Genomic DNA, 14,863 nt, shown 5'->3' with positions numbered 1-14,863 from the left:
GTAAGAAAATAAACAAAATAAATAGATAAATAATAAAATGATGTGGGCAGACCACTTATTGTATATTTGCACGCATCATTTGGATAAAATAAGTACACGATGCATCCCTGATGGATTGTGTTGGGACTTTTTAAACATTTCATCCTGTTATCAAACGTTCAAAACATATATCATACAATTGACAATTTCACCACCAATCAATTCTCCCTCATGCATAATGTCGTATATAGAGCGGTTGTGCGTGCGTGTGAGTTTATAACCGATGCTTATTTATTCTTTCTTAGCCCTGCTATATTTATTTAAAACAGCACAACTGCACTCATTACTCGAGCAACTCTTAAATACCTTCACATCAACAGGAACCGCTGATCTCGCCAGACCGCCGCAGCGTCTCCACATGGAGCATCATCCGTGCGGGGCTGGGGAACAAGGTCACACTTTCATATCCACACTTTTCTCACTAATAATAGTAATAGTAATAATAATTGAAATAATAACAATAAAGACAATTAAAAACGCTAATTTGGTTACACACTTCTAAATCTTCCAGTTTCTATCTTTAAACACAACAGAATCATTAACAATAAACTGAAACGATTAAACCATTTAACAAACGCCATTTCAGGTAATACATATAATTATATAATGGACTACAAATATAATCCGATCAATGCTGTTGTTTTTCAATTGTTGTAAAATCAAGTAAACATCTTTATAAAGCGCCTCACTTTGCATCGATACATTAAGTATAAATCAATCAATTCCATAATAAAATAATAATACCAAAAACACGACTAAAGACTAGATTGATGCGCATCAGATCTGTACTCACCGCAGGATGCGCAGCGCCTCCGTCTGCGGCGCCACTTTTCAAACCCCCGAGTTGCACGCAATCTGGGGGCGGGGAAACTGGTCCTCGTCTGCAGCATCACCCGCCACTTCTATAAATAATATCGTCTAATTTCAACAAACCATAGTATTATCACATTGAATTCTGATGCATAAATAGTGATGCCTGTTGCGTATTATCAATCTGTTTTGTCCTGCAAATGACCAAAACAGACCCTTCCATTTGTGGTTTTAACAAAAACGCTATCCCTTCAATTTCTTTTTAATACAGGAGAAGCAACTTTAAAGGTTGAGGACTGGACACCCCCATTATATTTGCATCGTTAAAAAAGCAACAACCCCCCATGCAATTTGTCTCTTTCTGAGAGCAATGCACATGGAGCTCTTTTGCACAGACACGCATCAATTCAAGGCAGAGCCACACTGCCCGGGCGAGCACGCTTAGGACATCTGGGGGGCTTTGGGGGGGGGGGTCCAGCTGGCTCGTGCCGTGCTCGTGCCTCCTATAACAGCGGAAGCGCGCACAAAGGGGCTCTGCGCGGGGGGAGCGGGGTCTGAAAGAGTGAATAGCACGGGCCAATGACACAATATTCCCCCAAACTTAACTCTTATGCATAAAATACCCCATTTCAACCCTCTCAAAATAAGTGCTGAATGTGTAATGCAGGCTACTGTTGGGAGAAGCAGTCTTAGGCACGAGTCACACAAAACCATGAACACAATGATAACAATGTACTGGAAACCCAAATCGCATGAGGGTGGGACGCAGTGGGGGATGGCGAGGGAATTGAGGTCGAGGGAGGAAGGAGGGAGGGGGTGCGTTTTACATGACGCATAGACAATCCTTTTTTATGATTTGGTCAAAAATACCCTTTGTTCCTTAAGTTCCGTGACCAGATGTGTACATCATTTAGCTTGGGTTTTGGCTTGGGTGTTTTAATTCAGAAATGTGTTGCTTTGCTGTCGTCCAAATCTGTACAGTTCATTTCATTGGTTTAAGACTCAGACGTCTTCTCATCCACGTTTCCTGCTGAGATTAAGCTATATAGTTTATAGTTCAATGAAGCCACGAATAAATAATTGATCTACAACAATACATCGACGCTTTCTGAGACTCAGCAGAAGGATCGAGCATCATTTCTGTCATGAATGAGAACCCGTCCATGGCGTTTCACTATTGTTCAGTGCATTTTACTACGACACATATTGTGCAGACGAGCTTGAGGCTGGCGTTTTAATCTTTAATTTGTGTGTCTTTAATCAACGAAAATACATAATCCACACGTAAATAAATGCCTCACTGCTGCTGCCTACAACCATGCCACCTGCAGTAGAGTATGAAGACCATATTGTGTTCTTTCTGCTTATGTCGTGAAACTAGAAAACTATTTCAATACTCTAATCCTCATTTGATAGTAGCGATCAGGCTAAAACGACTTCATGAGTGCTTCACAGGTAGTTCCTCTTATTATTGTATTATATGCAATGCGGACCTGGATGACCCATCTGGGGGTCCGTGTTCCCGGCCCGTGTGCTGTATTACTGGGACAGCCCGGACCAGCACAACACCCCACTGGGACTCACTGACCAGCTCAGCATCTCAAAAGACGCGCTTTAGCGTCGCTAGTTTTCTCTGTGTTGATGAGGGAAATAAGTCTAAGGACAAATGCTAAGATATACGATTTCAGGTTTTTTGATATAGACCAATTTGTGCTGAAAATAAACAATCAATCAAACAAACAAATGCATAAATACGATTTCGCCCAACATCCATCACCTACTGTTCGATGAGACCCGCCGATATGTTGTTTTGTGTGTTTTTTACACCACATGCAAATTATATATTTTGCTTATACAGTATAATACTTTGTAATGTCAAAACAATTGTTACCCACACGGAGTAGCTTTACCACTTCAGGCTACTCATTGATTTTTCCTCATTTATTTCTACATATGGAGTCAAGTTTCATGATCCCGCCACATCATAGAGTTGTGCCACAGCAGACAGACCAATGGATTATTTAGACGGATATTTCAAAGAACATAGTTGAACATAACAATTACCACCGCCACCCACTCTGCAATAGACTTCAAATATATAAATATATATATATATATATATATATATATATATATATATATATATATATATATATATAAATACTGATTGTGTAGTCTATATAGTAACGAACTTGCTTGCTTGCTTGTTCCAGGCCTCATCTACCTGGAACAGGTTATGCACTTCATTCTTTATTTTAATCATTATTTCTGTGTAGATATTAAAACACCTTTCTATTCATTGTTCTGCATTGAAGGGACTGGTTTACGTTCAAGTTCTATCATGTTGCAGGTGGCTTTTGGATGCGTGCAACAGCCCATTTTCTGCTGAGGAAGGCACCATGAAGTTGAGTAGTGAGACTGACGTGTTAGGCGTGAGCTTTGAACTACACGCTTTAGGCAAACACCTGAAGAGAGGTTTGCCAAAATGTGATACCAGTTTCATTTGTAAGGCAATATTCTCCACATCCACAGGCAAGTCTAAAACTACCATTCATGCAAGTGGCAAAATGAGAAAGTAGCCTTGACAGATAATGCGATTATCGATTAATTTTTGGGGGGAGCAGTAGAATACTGTAGGAAATATTTTACAAGTATGAATGAATCAATAATGCACGTAGTAACTGCAGTCTTAAATTGATTACAATGCGTACTTCAAGACGTCTTAGATACTGTCAATATTGCATTGAGCAGGAAGACCTCAGCGATGTTAGGAAGACTGCTCCACGCTTTCCCTCTGAAACAGTGGTCTGGGTTTTTACTGCCAGAAGTGCCTCCCCTCCCCCACAGTGAAGCCGCACACGGACGCCTGCCTCTGCATGCTATATGAACAGTTCATCACTAAATTGAGTTCACTCCAATTTCAGTCATAAACTTTGATGTCGCTGGAAATTAATTTACATTAAAACGTTATTACCTTTATTTGCATTTTCAATATTGTATTGTGTAAATTATTGACCAACATTTAAATTCACAATATTTGAATAATGCATCAACAATTACTTATTTGTTTAACATTTCCCAAATACTAGAGATAGGTATGTTTCAATGGTGAAGTCTGACAGGTTTTATACATGTTTGGCATAATTCTTTCGATATTGATCACAACGAGCAGTGGAGATAACAATTAATTACATGCACATATTTGCATGAAATTCATCATTTCATTAATATCGGTGGAAGAGCGCCCTTTCTGCTATAACGGACAGCAGCCCTGCCAGGCTCTGCAGATAGTAAACACTGCAGAAGTTACTGCTATAGAAAAGGAAGCCGACACTGAGAGATACATACACGCGTGTTCAAATACTGAATGCGGATCTTTCAGCTCAAAAGGCAGGATTTATTTTGGACTGATTGCACTACAGCAGCAGAGTCAGAAACCCCGCGTCGGGGGTCGTGCCACTGTATGTCTTCCATGAGCTCCTTCATTCATCATTAATTCCAGTTGAAGACCACTGCTTCCCCTCACAATGCAAATTAGTATCGGGCAGTTAAAGGTGTTGTGGGTTATAAAACGCACAGATGTAAGCCCCTTCGACCTTGTGCAACATAATAAGCTACAGCACCAATTCACACATTTTAAAGTTGGATAAAATACTACTAATAACTACCCAATGCCATGCAATGTATGTTTTAAAAGCAGTGTACATCCCTGGCAGAATAAGGCCGCTATGCCTGGGCTAGTGCCTCTCTCGCCGCTGCCGGAGTGCGGGCTGGACCCCGTGAGATGACGTCACTGGGTCTGCTGGATGCCAAGTGTAAAATCCTTGTTTCTCTCCTGTATTTTATTTTGTGTTACCTTACTCTGGCAGATGTTTTATGGACTCGGCGTTGGTTTTGGCTTGGGAAGCTATTGTTCTAATGTTTGGGCTGCTTTTCACTAAGACCTTTAATATGCATTCAAATATGTATATTGTCAGTTCAAAGACACTGGCGTTCACTATTTCACTATTTTAGTTTTTGAAGACATATACATATAGAATAATTTACGATTGCAAAATTATTAAATTATTAAACGTATACTGTGCGAATGAGTTAATTAATAGATAAAAGGCTGAACTTCAAAAAGCACACAAGCACAAAAACACATTGCCTATCTATTGTTTTACTCATGCTTAGACTTAAAATCATCTTAGGTTTCAGCAAAATGTATTACTGATGCTATCTGCTTATTTGTACAAAACACAAAGTTAAAGTAATGCATTACATTAATATCTACCCCAACAGGTGTTTAATTTTCTTATACATTATAATTTCTGCCACAAAATATCTATCAGTTTATGTTATATATTGAATGCACAACAAAACAAAATTGCACTATCATAATATATTATTGCTTCTTGATTGCAAGCAAGAACCATTTCACTCATATAAACAAATGGAATTCGCTGACATATTTAAAGCAGAAATATTAGACAGGAAAAAAACAATCAAATGGTCTTTACTCACCACAGACTTCTTGCTGACAATTTATATATTCTACGTTGCTTGTTTGCTTGCTTGTCTCCTTGAATTCAAAAGGTAAAATTTCCTGAAAGTTTAAAATGTCACAGAGAGAGATATGCCTCAGAAGCTGCTTTGTTATAAACCTATTTAAAAAAAATTAGATAGATTAAAATATCATATTCATAATTTTATATTCCTTAAAGACTGCAGAGTAAAATTGATAGAGATTGTTATCATATATCTGCACAGGTTCCGGTTTCATGTGTGTTGTTTAGAATTGAAATAAAGATTGAAGGTAATTTTTGTCTACTAACCTCCAAATGCACTTTGTATCTATTGTCTACAAGAGAACATTTTCACACTGAGCGGAATGGGTTGCATCTTTTTAATTTCACTTATAGTCTCAGCATCAGACACAAACATAATATTTATTTCTGTGTGTGCACTGTGACTAATGTAATATGTCCTGAGGTTTTCTGCAAACTGGGTTCAGAACAAGAGGCTCTGTAAATCAGATTAAGAAATAATGTATTATGTTATAATTTGAGTTGGCCTTGGTTAATCTTCATAAGCACACTTATCATATACCCTATTTAAACTGAACGTGGCTCTCACTGATACTGGAAGGATCCCAGCAAATTGAATTAAATCACATAGCTTATCAGACTGTTAAAAATGTTAAAAAAAAAAAAAATCAATATTGCAAAATCAAAAGTATTCTGTGACTTCCTTATTGATTCCTTTACCCAACCCATTATTCATGAGCTCTTATGTAGTGTTACTTGTTTTACCAGTTTTAAAGGTACTGTTTACTTAATGATTCACCATGTAACCTTAGATTATTATTATTATGAGTATTATATTGCACCCTATATCAAAAAGCATTGCAAAATATTGTAAAAATATAATTAACATATAGTCAAACATATGTGAAAACATCAGTTTAATTTTAAAAATAAAGCTACTACTTCTTGTCCACGCATTTATTTCAAAATTAAATAAATGAACTTTGATTTTCTACAATCAATCGATTCTCGATGAACAAGACCATTCATTGGCATTTCACACGAGTGGAAACAATTCCTTCCAGACTAAATCTGCCCGTGTGTCTCACCGCACTGTTTCAATGTGCGTCAGCCTGACGTCATCAAGCACAAAACTTCAGAATTTACAGTCATAATCATAATTATTATAGCGTACCTTTTGGCTTGGGAAGCTATCTTTTGTTGATTTTGTCTGCTATTGATTGCATTTCATGGTCCCCTGATGCAGACCTCTTGAAAAACAAAAACAAAAACTTTCATAAAGCTGCACATTAACGCATAAAATGGTACAAACTAATATTCAGCTTTTATTTTGTTTCTATGTGTGTACATTTTATGCATTTAATGACATTTTGCACACTTTACAACCCAGAAGTCCCTTTTATTACCGATTGTCCATCGTTCATTTTCTCACTTCACACACATGATATAAAGCCACGTGGTATTTGTCCATACACACACACACACACACACACACACACACACACACATATATATATATATATATATATATATATATATATATATATATATATATATATATATAGATAGATAGATAGATAGAGAGAGAGAGAGAGAGAGAGAGATACTTATAAGGAGAAAGTCATTATCACATATATATTTTAAAATGTATTATATATGCGTGTCTTTTGGACACATTCCCTCAATAATGACAATTGTGCATTTTAAGTTTTGCAGGTAGGATTCCAAGAATAATTAACTGTATTAGTAGCTTCATTTTGCAAGACGTATACAATAGTTTAGACTCGGTAATCGCATAGTGGAGCCCCAGACGAAGTTTCAGGATTAAAACACTTGCAGGCTTATGACCAATGCAACTCGATAAGAAAGCTATGGATGAAACTGCATTCTGAGCAGTTTCTGTTTCTCAACCACTAACACTACTGGAAAAGGAGCAGGATAAGTCTGACACTTTTAAAGCTCCCTTTTCCACACACTGAAGCGAAACCTGGAATCCAGCGCTGCGCCTTTCCTGCGCAATGACTCCTCCGAGGCGTCGTGTGTCAGAGCCGCTTCCCTCTGTACTTCTCTCTCAAACCCGGCAGTCCCGGACAGTCCTGTCAAAAACGGCAGCACCTTTGCATTGAGGCACCCCGTGCAGACACTCTGCCGGGAATGGAAACAATGTAAGAAAACACAGAAATATATTAGGATAACTTCACTCACTTGGCCTGTGCAGCCCTGTGCGCAGATGCGGTGTTTCTCGCTGACCGGGAGCCCGGGCTGCTGCGCACGCGTCGCGTCTCGAGCCTGACCCCTGTGCGCGCGGGGCGGCCGGCGGCTCGTGCCGGGCTCGTGCCCACCTCGTAATTAATGCAATCAGGTCCGAATTGAGAATATGGCAATATAACAACAACTACAACCAACGCCATCATAACAATAATACAAACAATACAAATAATAATAATAATAATAATAATAATACAATTAATTAACGTCATAAATTGATCTCCTCCTCTTGAAAGATGTGTTTCATTACACAAAACCTTGCACAAACACACACACATATTATATATAAGAAAGTGTAATAAGAACAAAAGTTTAAATATAGTATATGTGTGTGTGCTGTATATATACTCGCACCCACACATGGAGCTCTAGTTTAAAAAGCTGAATAAATCTAGAGCGTTTTTCCGATTCAGTCACATGCTGTTTGGTATTCCTGCAATTGCTCTACACTGTCGAATGAGCCGCCACGGCGTCTGCAGACGCTTTCGCAATATGATTCATGTGCGTAGGGTCATTATCCCACTATATTTCAATATGATATTTCCAAATCATACAAAATAACTCCCTTCCATGGAAAAGCGCTTACGTGCAATTGATGTAACAATCGTTCTTGTCCAGGGGATCTCAGATGAAGCTGGATTCTCAAGTGTACAGTAAACAGGCTCAGGCTACTGCTCTTCAGCTTTACATTATTTCCCCTTCTCCCGCCGTTTTATTTACCACTACATGATATGAACCATATTCATCTTAGACAAGCGATCACACATTTTACGCACAGACCCTCACCAAAAAAAGTATAGTCCTTCTCCCTCAAGGTCAAATGAGCTGCGGCTCCCATCCCCCAATCCTAAATTCCAACCTTTTAAAAATCACTCAATTAAAAAAAAAAGAAGAAGAAGAAAGAATCACTGTGTATTCAGTTTGCACAGATGGGGTACCCACGCCAAATTTGTTTGAAAGACAAAGGAAAATCTAACCGAAATCTGTATGTGAAGAAGTTTGGAAGTGCGATCCCGGGCGAGGCGGGCGCAGCGGCTGCTAATTGAGGCCCCGTGGGGACCGCAGACGCGTGCAGTTGGGCTGCTATCAATTTCAATCTTTTGCTTTGTTCCTCGGAACCTGCAAGCCTGTGCTTGAAAGATGTGTTTCATGCTCTTGCAAAATGTATATATGTGTGTGTGTGTGCATATACGCATCTAGGGCTTTATAAAGTCACAATATTTTCCAATACCTGGTTTTAGGAGTGCGTATCCCACTAAGAAATAGATAATACGACTCGCTTTCCTATACAGTTAGAGCATTTTGCTTTTCCACTCGCACACAAATCCACCCCCACACATACGACTGTTATTTTCATGTATACGTTTTTCAAGTTATTACATCTCATATTACAAATGCATGTATGCGTGTTATTCTCAAGACCCGACGGTTCAATTAAACCATTTAAAGTGATGTGTTTTGCGTAAAGGTCCATTCATATCATATTTATTTTAGCAACAGGTGTGTGAAACAGCGTGGTCTTTTAGCTTGGGAAGCTTTTGGGTGACAACTGAATGTAATCTACGGTGCACAAGTGAAATGCATGCATGGCACAGATGTAGGGGAAACGGTGATTTCATATTTGTATCCATCAATCCGAGGGAAAAGATGATTTAGTATTTCAGATGATGTCTTCAATGCATTGTAATTAAAATGTGCTGCCCTGTTAGCTTCTGAAAGCCCTAAATGTTCCTCATAAGGTTACAAAAACAACCCCCCCGAACCCCCACCCCCCTCACATCCCAAAACTCCAACAAAAGATTGCAGATGGGGCACTGACGCCAAAAAACCTGTACAAAAAAACATAATCCAAACAGAAAACCAAACTGCACGAACTTCATGGCACAGGGACGAGCCCGGCCAGCCCCCACCCCCCCCATCTGGCCGCAGCGGCTCGTGCCGGGCGCGTGGGGCTCAATTGCTGCTGCTGCCACATCGCGCGCCGTTTCCACCAGCATAGAGATGCATCAATAAAAACATCTTATATATACTGTTATATGTGCAATATAGCGACGGATCTACATCGAACAAAACATGCATCGAATTGCTATCAACGTTAGTAGGGATAGCTTGTATGCCTTGTAACCTGCAGTCAATCTTAAACTTGAGTGATTATCTTGATTCTCTCTTTAAAGACATCAGCGATGAGATGGCCGGTAGAGACTTTATAAAAGTATGCAATATCGCCTACATTTCAATAAATAATATGGAAATATGTGGGTTCTTTTGCTATTTGCGCCTGGCGCCCCTCCCGAAGCGCGCAGTCGGTACAGGTGAACGTGCTCGCCCCCCCACACAGACACGGAACAAAACAGCTATTGTCGATTTGGATTTCCAAGCAGATGTTATTCCAGTATAGCGTGGCTTGGGAAGCTGTTTAATAATTTAAACAGATTTGTTTAAAGCGAATCCCACCCTACGTCAGACCCCCGACCACCTACAACTTTGTAAGCATTAGAATCCACGTTTAGCACAATAGCCTCCTGAGACGACGTCTATTTAAAATCATATACACTTATTTGTCCTAGCCATAACAACAAGAACTTAAGAAGTCCACAAATGATTTGGCCATTATTTAATACAGTATTGAATCACACACCCCACCACCTTATTGTATGTATGTATTACCGATTTGAACTCCTTCTTTGTGTGTGCACAATAACTGAGACATTTTGTATTAGTACATACATATTTTATTTAAGTATGTCAGTAATTCAGTAAAACACATTTAAGAACGCAACATACAACTCTCACAAGCTTATTGTGAGAAAAAAAACCTAAACTAACCAAACATTTAACTTGATACCGACCAAATTCGAGAAAATGCGTCCATATCTAGCTCATTTTTATATATGCATGCGTTGTATTTGTGTGTGTTCATGTTAATTGGGTTGAAATGCCTACAGTGATGGTACGCACCGCCTCGGCGGACAGATGGTTCTCTAACCTCATGGCGCTGGATGTTGTCCCGGCGGAATTGGTCTCGGCGTCCAGGCTGTTGCACAATGGCTTGTGGGCGGACCCTAGGCGCCCAGTTTCACCATAAATACCGGGCAGCCGCCTCAGAAGGACATTTCAGCTCAGAGACTCCCAGGAAGAGCATCCACCCACAAGAGCCATGACTCCGAACATCACTGCCGAAGCCATGCAGTCGTACGCTCCCAAAATGACCGTGGCAAAGAGGAAAGAAGCGAGCGAATTGAGAAAGGTAAACGCTCTTCAACGGAGTCCGGTTTTGGGTTGCAGGATGTCTGTGCTTCGGGGTGTGCTGTGCATCAGCTGGATGTGATATTAATCCTCACACTGATCTCTTTTTTAGACTCTCAAACCTTTGATGGAGAAGAGGCGGCGGGCGCGCATCAATGAAAGCCTCAACCAGTTGAAGACCCTCATCCTGCCTTTGATCGGGAAAGATGTAAGTTTCTGCACACGCGCTTATTTTGAATGTATTTAACACGCTTAAGAATATACACTGTATATACTGTACATCTCACACATACTGTTTCACTAGCTGTATGTGCTGGAGAAAGTCCTAACCCGTCTCTCTCATTGCTCTCCTTGCAGAACTCCCGATACTCAAAGCTCGAGAAAGCTGATATTCTGGAAATGACCGTGAGGTTCCTCCGAGATCTGCCCAGCACCCCAAAAAGTGAGTCTCTTCTCTTAGTTATGCTTTTAGTAGTCATTTGATACGTTTAATATATATTGTGCATGTTCAAATGAATACATTAAGTATAACAGCTAAACTAAAAATAGAATCTATTGGAAACAATGCACATTTATGAGCATCATTTAGTATTAAGTCAGGTTTTATATTCTTGCTTAGTGTCTGAAATGTAAACGAGAAACTAAAACATGCCCTTCCTCTCCACCTCCAGGTTCCTCAGACAGCTACAGAGAAGGGTACAAAGCGTGCCTGCAGCGGGTCTCCACCTTGCTGCCCAAAACAGACCTCTTAGACCAAGACACCTGCCAGCGCCTGAATGAATACATCCAGCAGTCCATGGCGGCGTCGGCGGCCCCGTCCTGCCAGAACTGCAGCGGCCAGAGCCCCCGCGTCTTCCCGCCACGGAATCCAAGCGTCCTGTGCTTCAACCCGGCCCGAAATGCGAGAACCGAGCCTGGCGCAGATAACAACGGCCCGCTGCGCAACAGAGCCCAGCCGGTGCCAGCGGCCCAGAGCGCCAGCATGTGGAGGCCCTGGTAGACTCCGGCACCGGACGTGTACGTTTTGGTTCTGCTGTAAAATATTTGTATGTCAGAGGAATCTACACAGACCGCAAGATGTTGTAACCACAGTTGGCACCGCAGAGATTAATTTTGTAAAATACCACTGTTATAATGTGACCAGTTTCTGCTATACTCTGAAGTCGTTTTTTGGTTTCAGTCATTAATATGTTCGATATTTAACATTTGGCCGTTGGAAATGTATAATTCGCGGCCAAGTTTCAAACCAAGTATGTATTCAGAAAGGTTGGAATGATTCGTAAATTCTGTGAACTATTAATATTTAGTCCTCTTGAGGGTTAAATGTATGTGGGTTGTATAAAACACACCCTTGTAAAACCCAAAGGGTTATATCGTGTATGTGATTTGCACAGACGACTTTATTAAGCTAGATCTGTGCAAAACAAAGCAATATGTAGGCACTTTCGTGTTGTTGTATACATGCGCATTAAATTTCGTTTAATATATTAAATAAAATACATTTATATTGAGGGAGTCCAAAGATAATTTATTGTAACAAGGATGTGATATCCGCATACCTTCAAGAGATCTCAATAAACGGTTGGAAAAAATGATTGCCTCTTTATTTTCTTTCAGCTCACTAATGAGATAAACTTGTCTGGTTTTCAAGTAAGCTTTCGATGTTGTTTAGCGGTCACTAAACGAAATATGGTAGCAAATGCATTTCGTGAAACATACACACACACAAAGTTTCAAGTTTATATGAATGGTATAAAATCCTACTTGTATTTGCCCATCTTTTGTAACAATGTCGCTGTGGAAAAGCCCGACATACAATGGACATGCAAACCCATTTAAAAGATGCTACACGTATAGCCAGCTGAATAGCATTAGCATTAGCAATAGCAAACTCATATTCTTTCAGCAATCAATTATAAACCAGCAAACACGTCAATATATAAACGCTACCCTTTACCCCTGCTTTTGACAATTAAGGTTACTGTATATATATACAGCTCTGGAAAGCAATTAAGAGACCACTGCAAATTTGTCTTAAATCAGCATCTCTACATGTTTGGCAGCCATTCCATTCCATTCATATTTTAATTTGGAATTTGGGAGAAATGTTGTCAGTAGTTTATTGAATAAAACAAATAAGTTCATTTTACCCAAACACATACCTATAAATAGCAAAACCAGAGAAACTGATCATTTTGCAGTGGTCTCTTATTTTTTTTCCAGAGCTGTATATATATATATATATATATATATATATATATATATATATATATATATATATATATCAAATAATTGTTTCCCATTCTGTTAATAGTACATACACACGCAACAGGCCTACGGAGGGAAAACGGAATTGATGTGGGTGAGATTACTGCGTGTAAATATTTGTATTATAAATGAGATAATTAAAATTAAGTTTTAATTTGCTGCTCCCCATCTGAAAAACAAAATAAAGAATACAGGCTCCTTCGATTACAAATGAGCATTGTGCCAACTACCAACCATCTCGCTGCTGATTTACTAAAAGTTGCATCAAGTATATATATATATATATATATATATATATATATATATATATATATATATATATATATATATATATATATATATATATATAGTAGCAATAGGCTATTGGAAGGAATAAGGCAGCACTGCAGTAGAGGTTAGGGCTGTGGACTCTGGAGAAGATGACAAGAAATAGAATAACAATACTACATCAGTTGTTTGTTCATATATCTATAATAATGCAGGCATTAAAACAAGACAACCGACCATGTTTTCGATATATGGTGTTTTAACCAAACAAATGAAAGCAGCAGACCCGCACAGTGCCGGAGCTCATTATCTCAGCCGCCTCGTTGCGTCACCTTGCGGTTCAGCGGTTCTCCCGGCGCAGCCGAAACCCGAGGGCTGCCCGGACTTGCAGAAGCCGACACTCGCACCCACCCACTGTCACTTCGAGCTGACGGCGCAGTTTCGGTGCGCAGTTTCGGTGCGCAGTTCCCGGCGTGGGAAAGTGCGGGGCACGCTCGCGAGCTGTCCACCGGCCGGGGGGGCATGCCTGCGCGTGCATTCATGTCAATCACGTCACACTGGGCGTCAGACCACACCCCCGCGCCAAAAACCTGGTCGATTCCTGCCGACGAGAACAGGCACATTAACATCAATGGAATTACAAAACAGCCCCGAATTCAATGCGTGTGTCATCTAATAAGGACTCAGCACTGCTCATAGCAGTTCATTAGGACTTGGTTATTGTTTATAGTGCGGTACACCTCTGGACGGAGGAAACGGAAGACCCAGTTGAATGATTCTGTAACGACATGGATGCCGACTGCAGACGTTTGGCACGTTGTAGGTCTATAATATTTATGTTTGGCTTCTTACTAGAAATGATTTACAAATGTTTTAAATGTTTACTTATTTGCAAAGAATTGCAGAAGAAATGCCAGCAGCTTCTCTTTGGTCATGGTGAATGTAATGAATGCACTGAATCACTTTCCTAATGGGCTACTCTGGTGTTCTTGAAATCCCTGTTTCAACCCATAGAACTGTATCTGGAACGTATATATGTAGACACCGATCAGCCATAACATCATGGCCACTGACAGGTGAAGTGAATAACACTGATAATCTCGTTATCATGGCTCCTGTCAGTGGGTGGGATATATTAGGCAGCAAGTGAACATTTTGTCCTCAAAGTTGATGTGTTAGAAGCAGGAAAAATGGGCAGCGTAAGGATCTGAGCGACTTTGACAAGGGCCACATTGTGATGGCTAGACGACTGGGTCAGAGCATCTCCAAAACTGCAGCTCTTGTGGGGTGTTCCCGGTCTGCAGTGGTCAGTACCTATCAAAAGTGGTCCAAGGAAGGAAAAGCGCTGAACCGGTGACAGGGTCATGGGCGGCCAAGACTCATTGATGCACGTGGGAGCGAAGGCTGGCCCGTGTGGCCCGATCCAACAGACGAGC

The 14,863-nt window shown here is 40.2% G+C and overlaps 1 protein-coding gene and 1 long non-coding RNA gene across 2 annotated transcripts in view; one reads left to right on the top strand and one right to left on the bottom strand.

Moving 5' to 3' along the window:
* Positions 1 to 7,705, bottom strand: part of LOC136713989 (uncharacterized) — an 8,283-nt gene extending 578 nt beyond the window's left edge. The window contains exons 1-5 of the long non-coding RNA XR_010805003.1: positions 7,584 to 7,705; positions 6,553 to 6,628; positions 5,356 to 5,437; positions 833 to 941; positions 346 to 419 (exon numbers count right to left, since the gene is read on the bottom strand). This is a non-coding gene — a long non-coding RNA (uncharacterized LOC136713989). The remainder of the gene's footprint in view (positions 1 to 345; positions 420 to 832; positions 942 to 5,355; positions 5,438 to 6,552; positions 6,629 to 7,583) is intronic.
* A 3,046-nt stretch (positions 7,706 to 10,751) lies between these two features.
* LOC136713975 (transcription factor HES-2) lies at positions 10,752 to 12,030 on the top strand. The gene is made up of 4 exons (XM_066691231.1): positions 10,752 to 10,893; positions 11,005 to 11,100; positions 11,250 to 11,334; positions 11,564 to 12,030. The coding sequence occupies exons 1-4, from the start codon at positions 10,804 to 10,806 to the stop codon at positions 11,890 to 11,892; spliced, it is 600 nt and encodes a 199-aa protein (XP_066547328.1). The 5' UTR covers positions 10,752 to 10,803; the 3' UTR covers positions 11,893 to 12,030.
* Positions 12,031 to 14,863: the final 2,833 nt, after the last annotated feature.

This window comes from Amia ocellicauda, chromosome 18 (genome assembly GCF_036373705.1).
Source record: "Amia ocellicauda isolate fAmiCal2 chromosome 18, fAmiCal2.hap1, whole genome shotgun sequence".
Classification (NCBI taxonomy): domain Eukaryota; kingdom Metazoa; phylum Chordata; class Actinopteri; order Amiiformes; family Amiidae; genus Amia; species Amia ocellicauda.
Note: the sequence above shows the minus strand (reverse complement) of the source record. Positions and strands in the feature narration are given on the sequence as shown.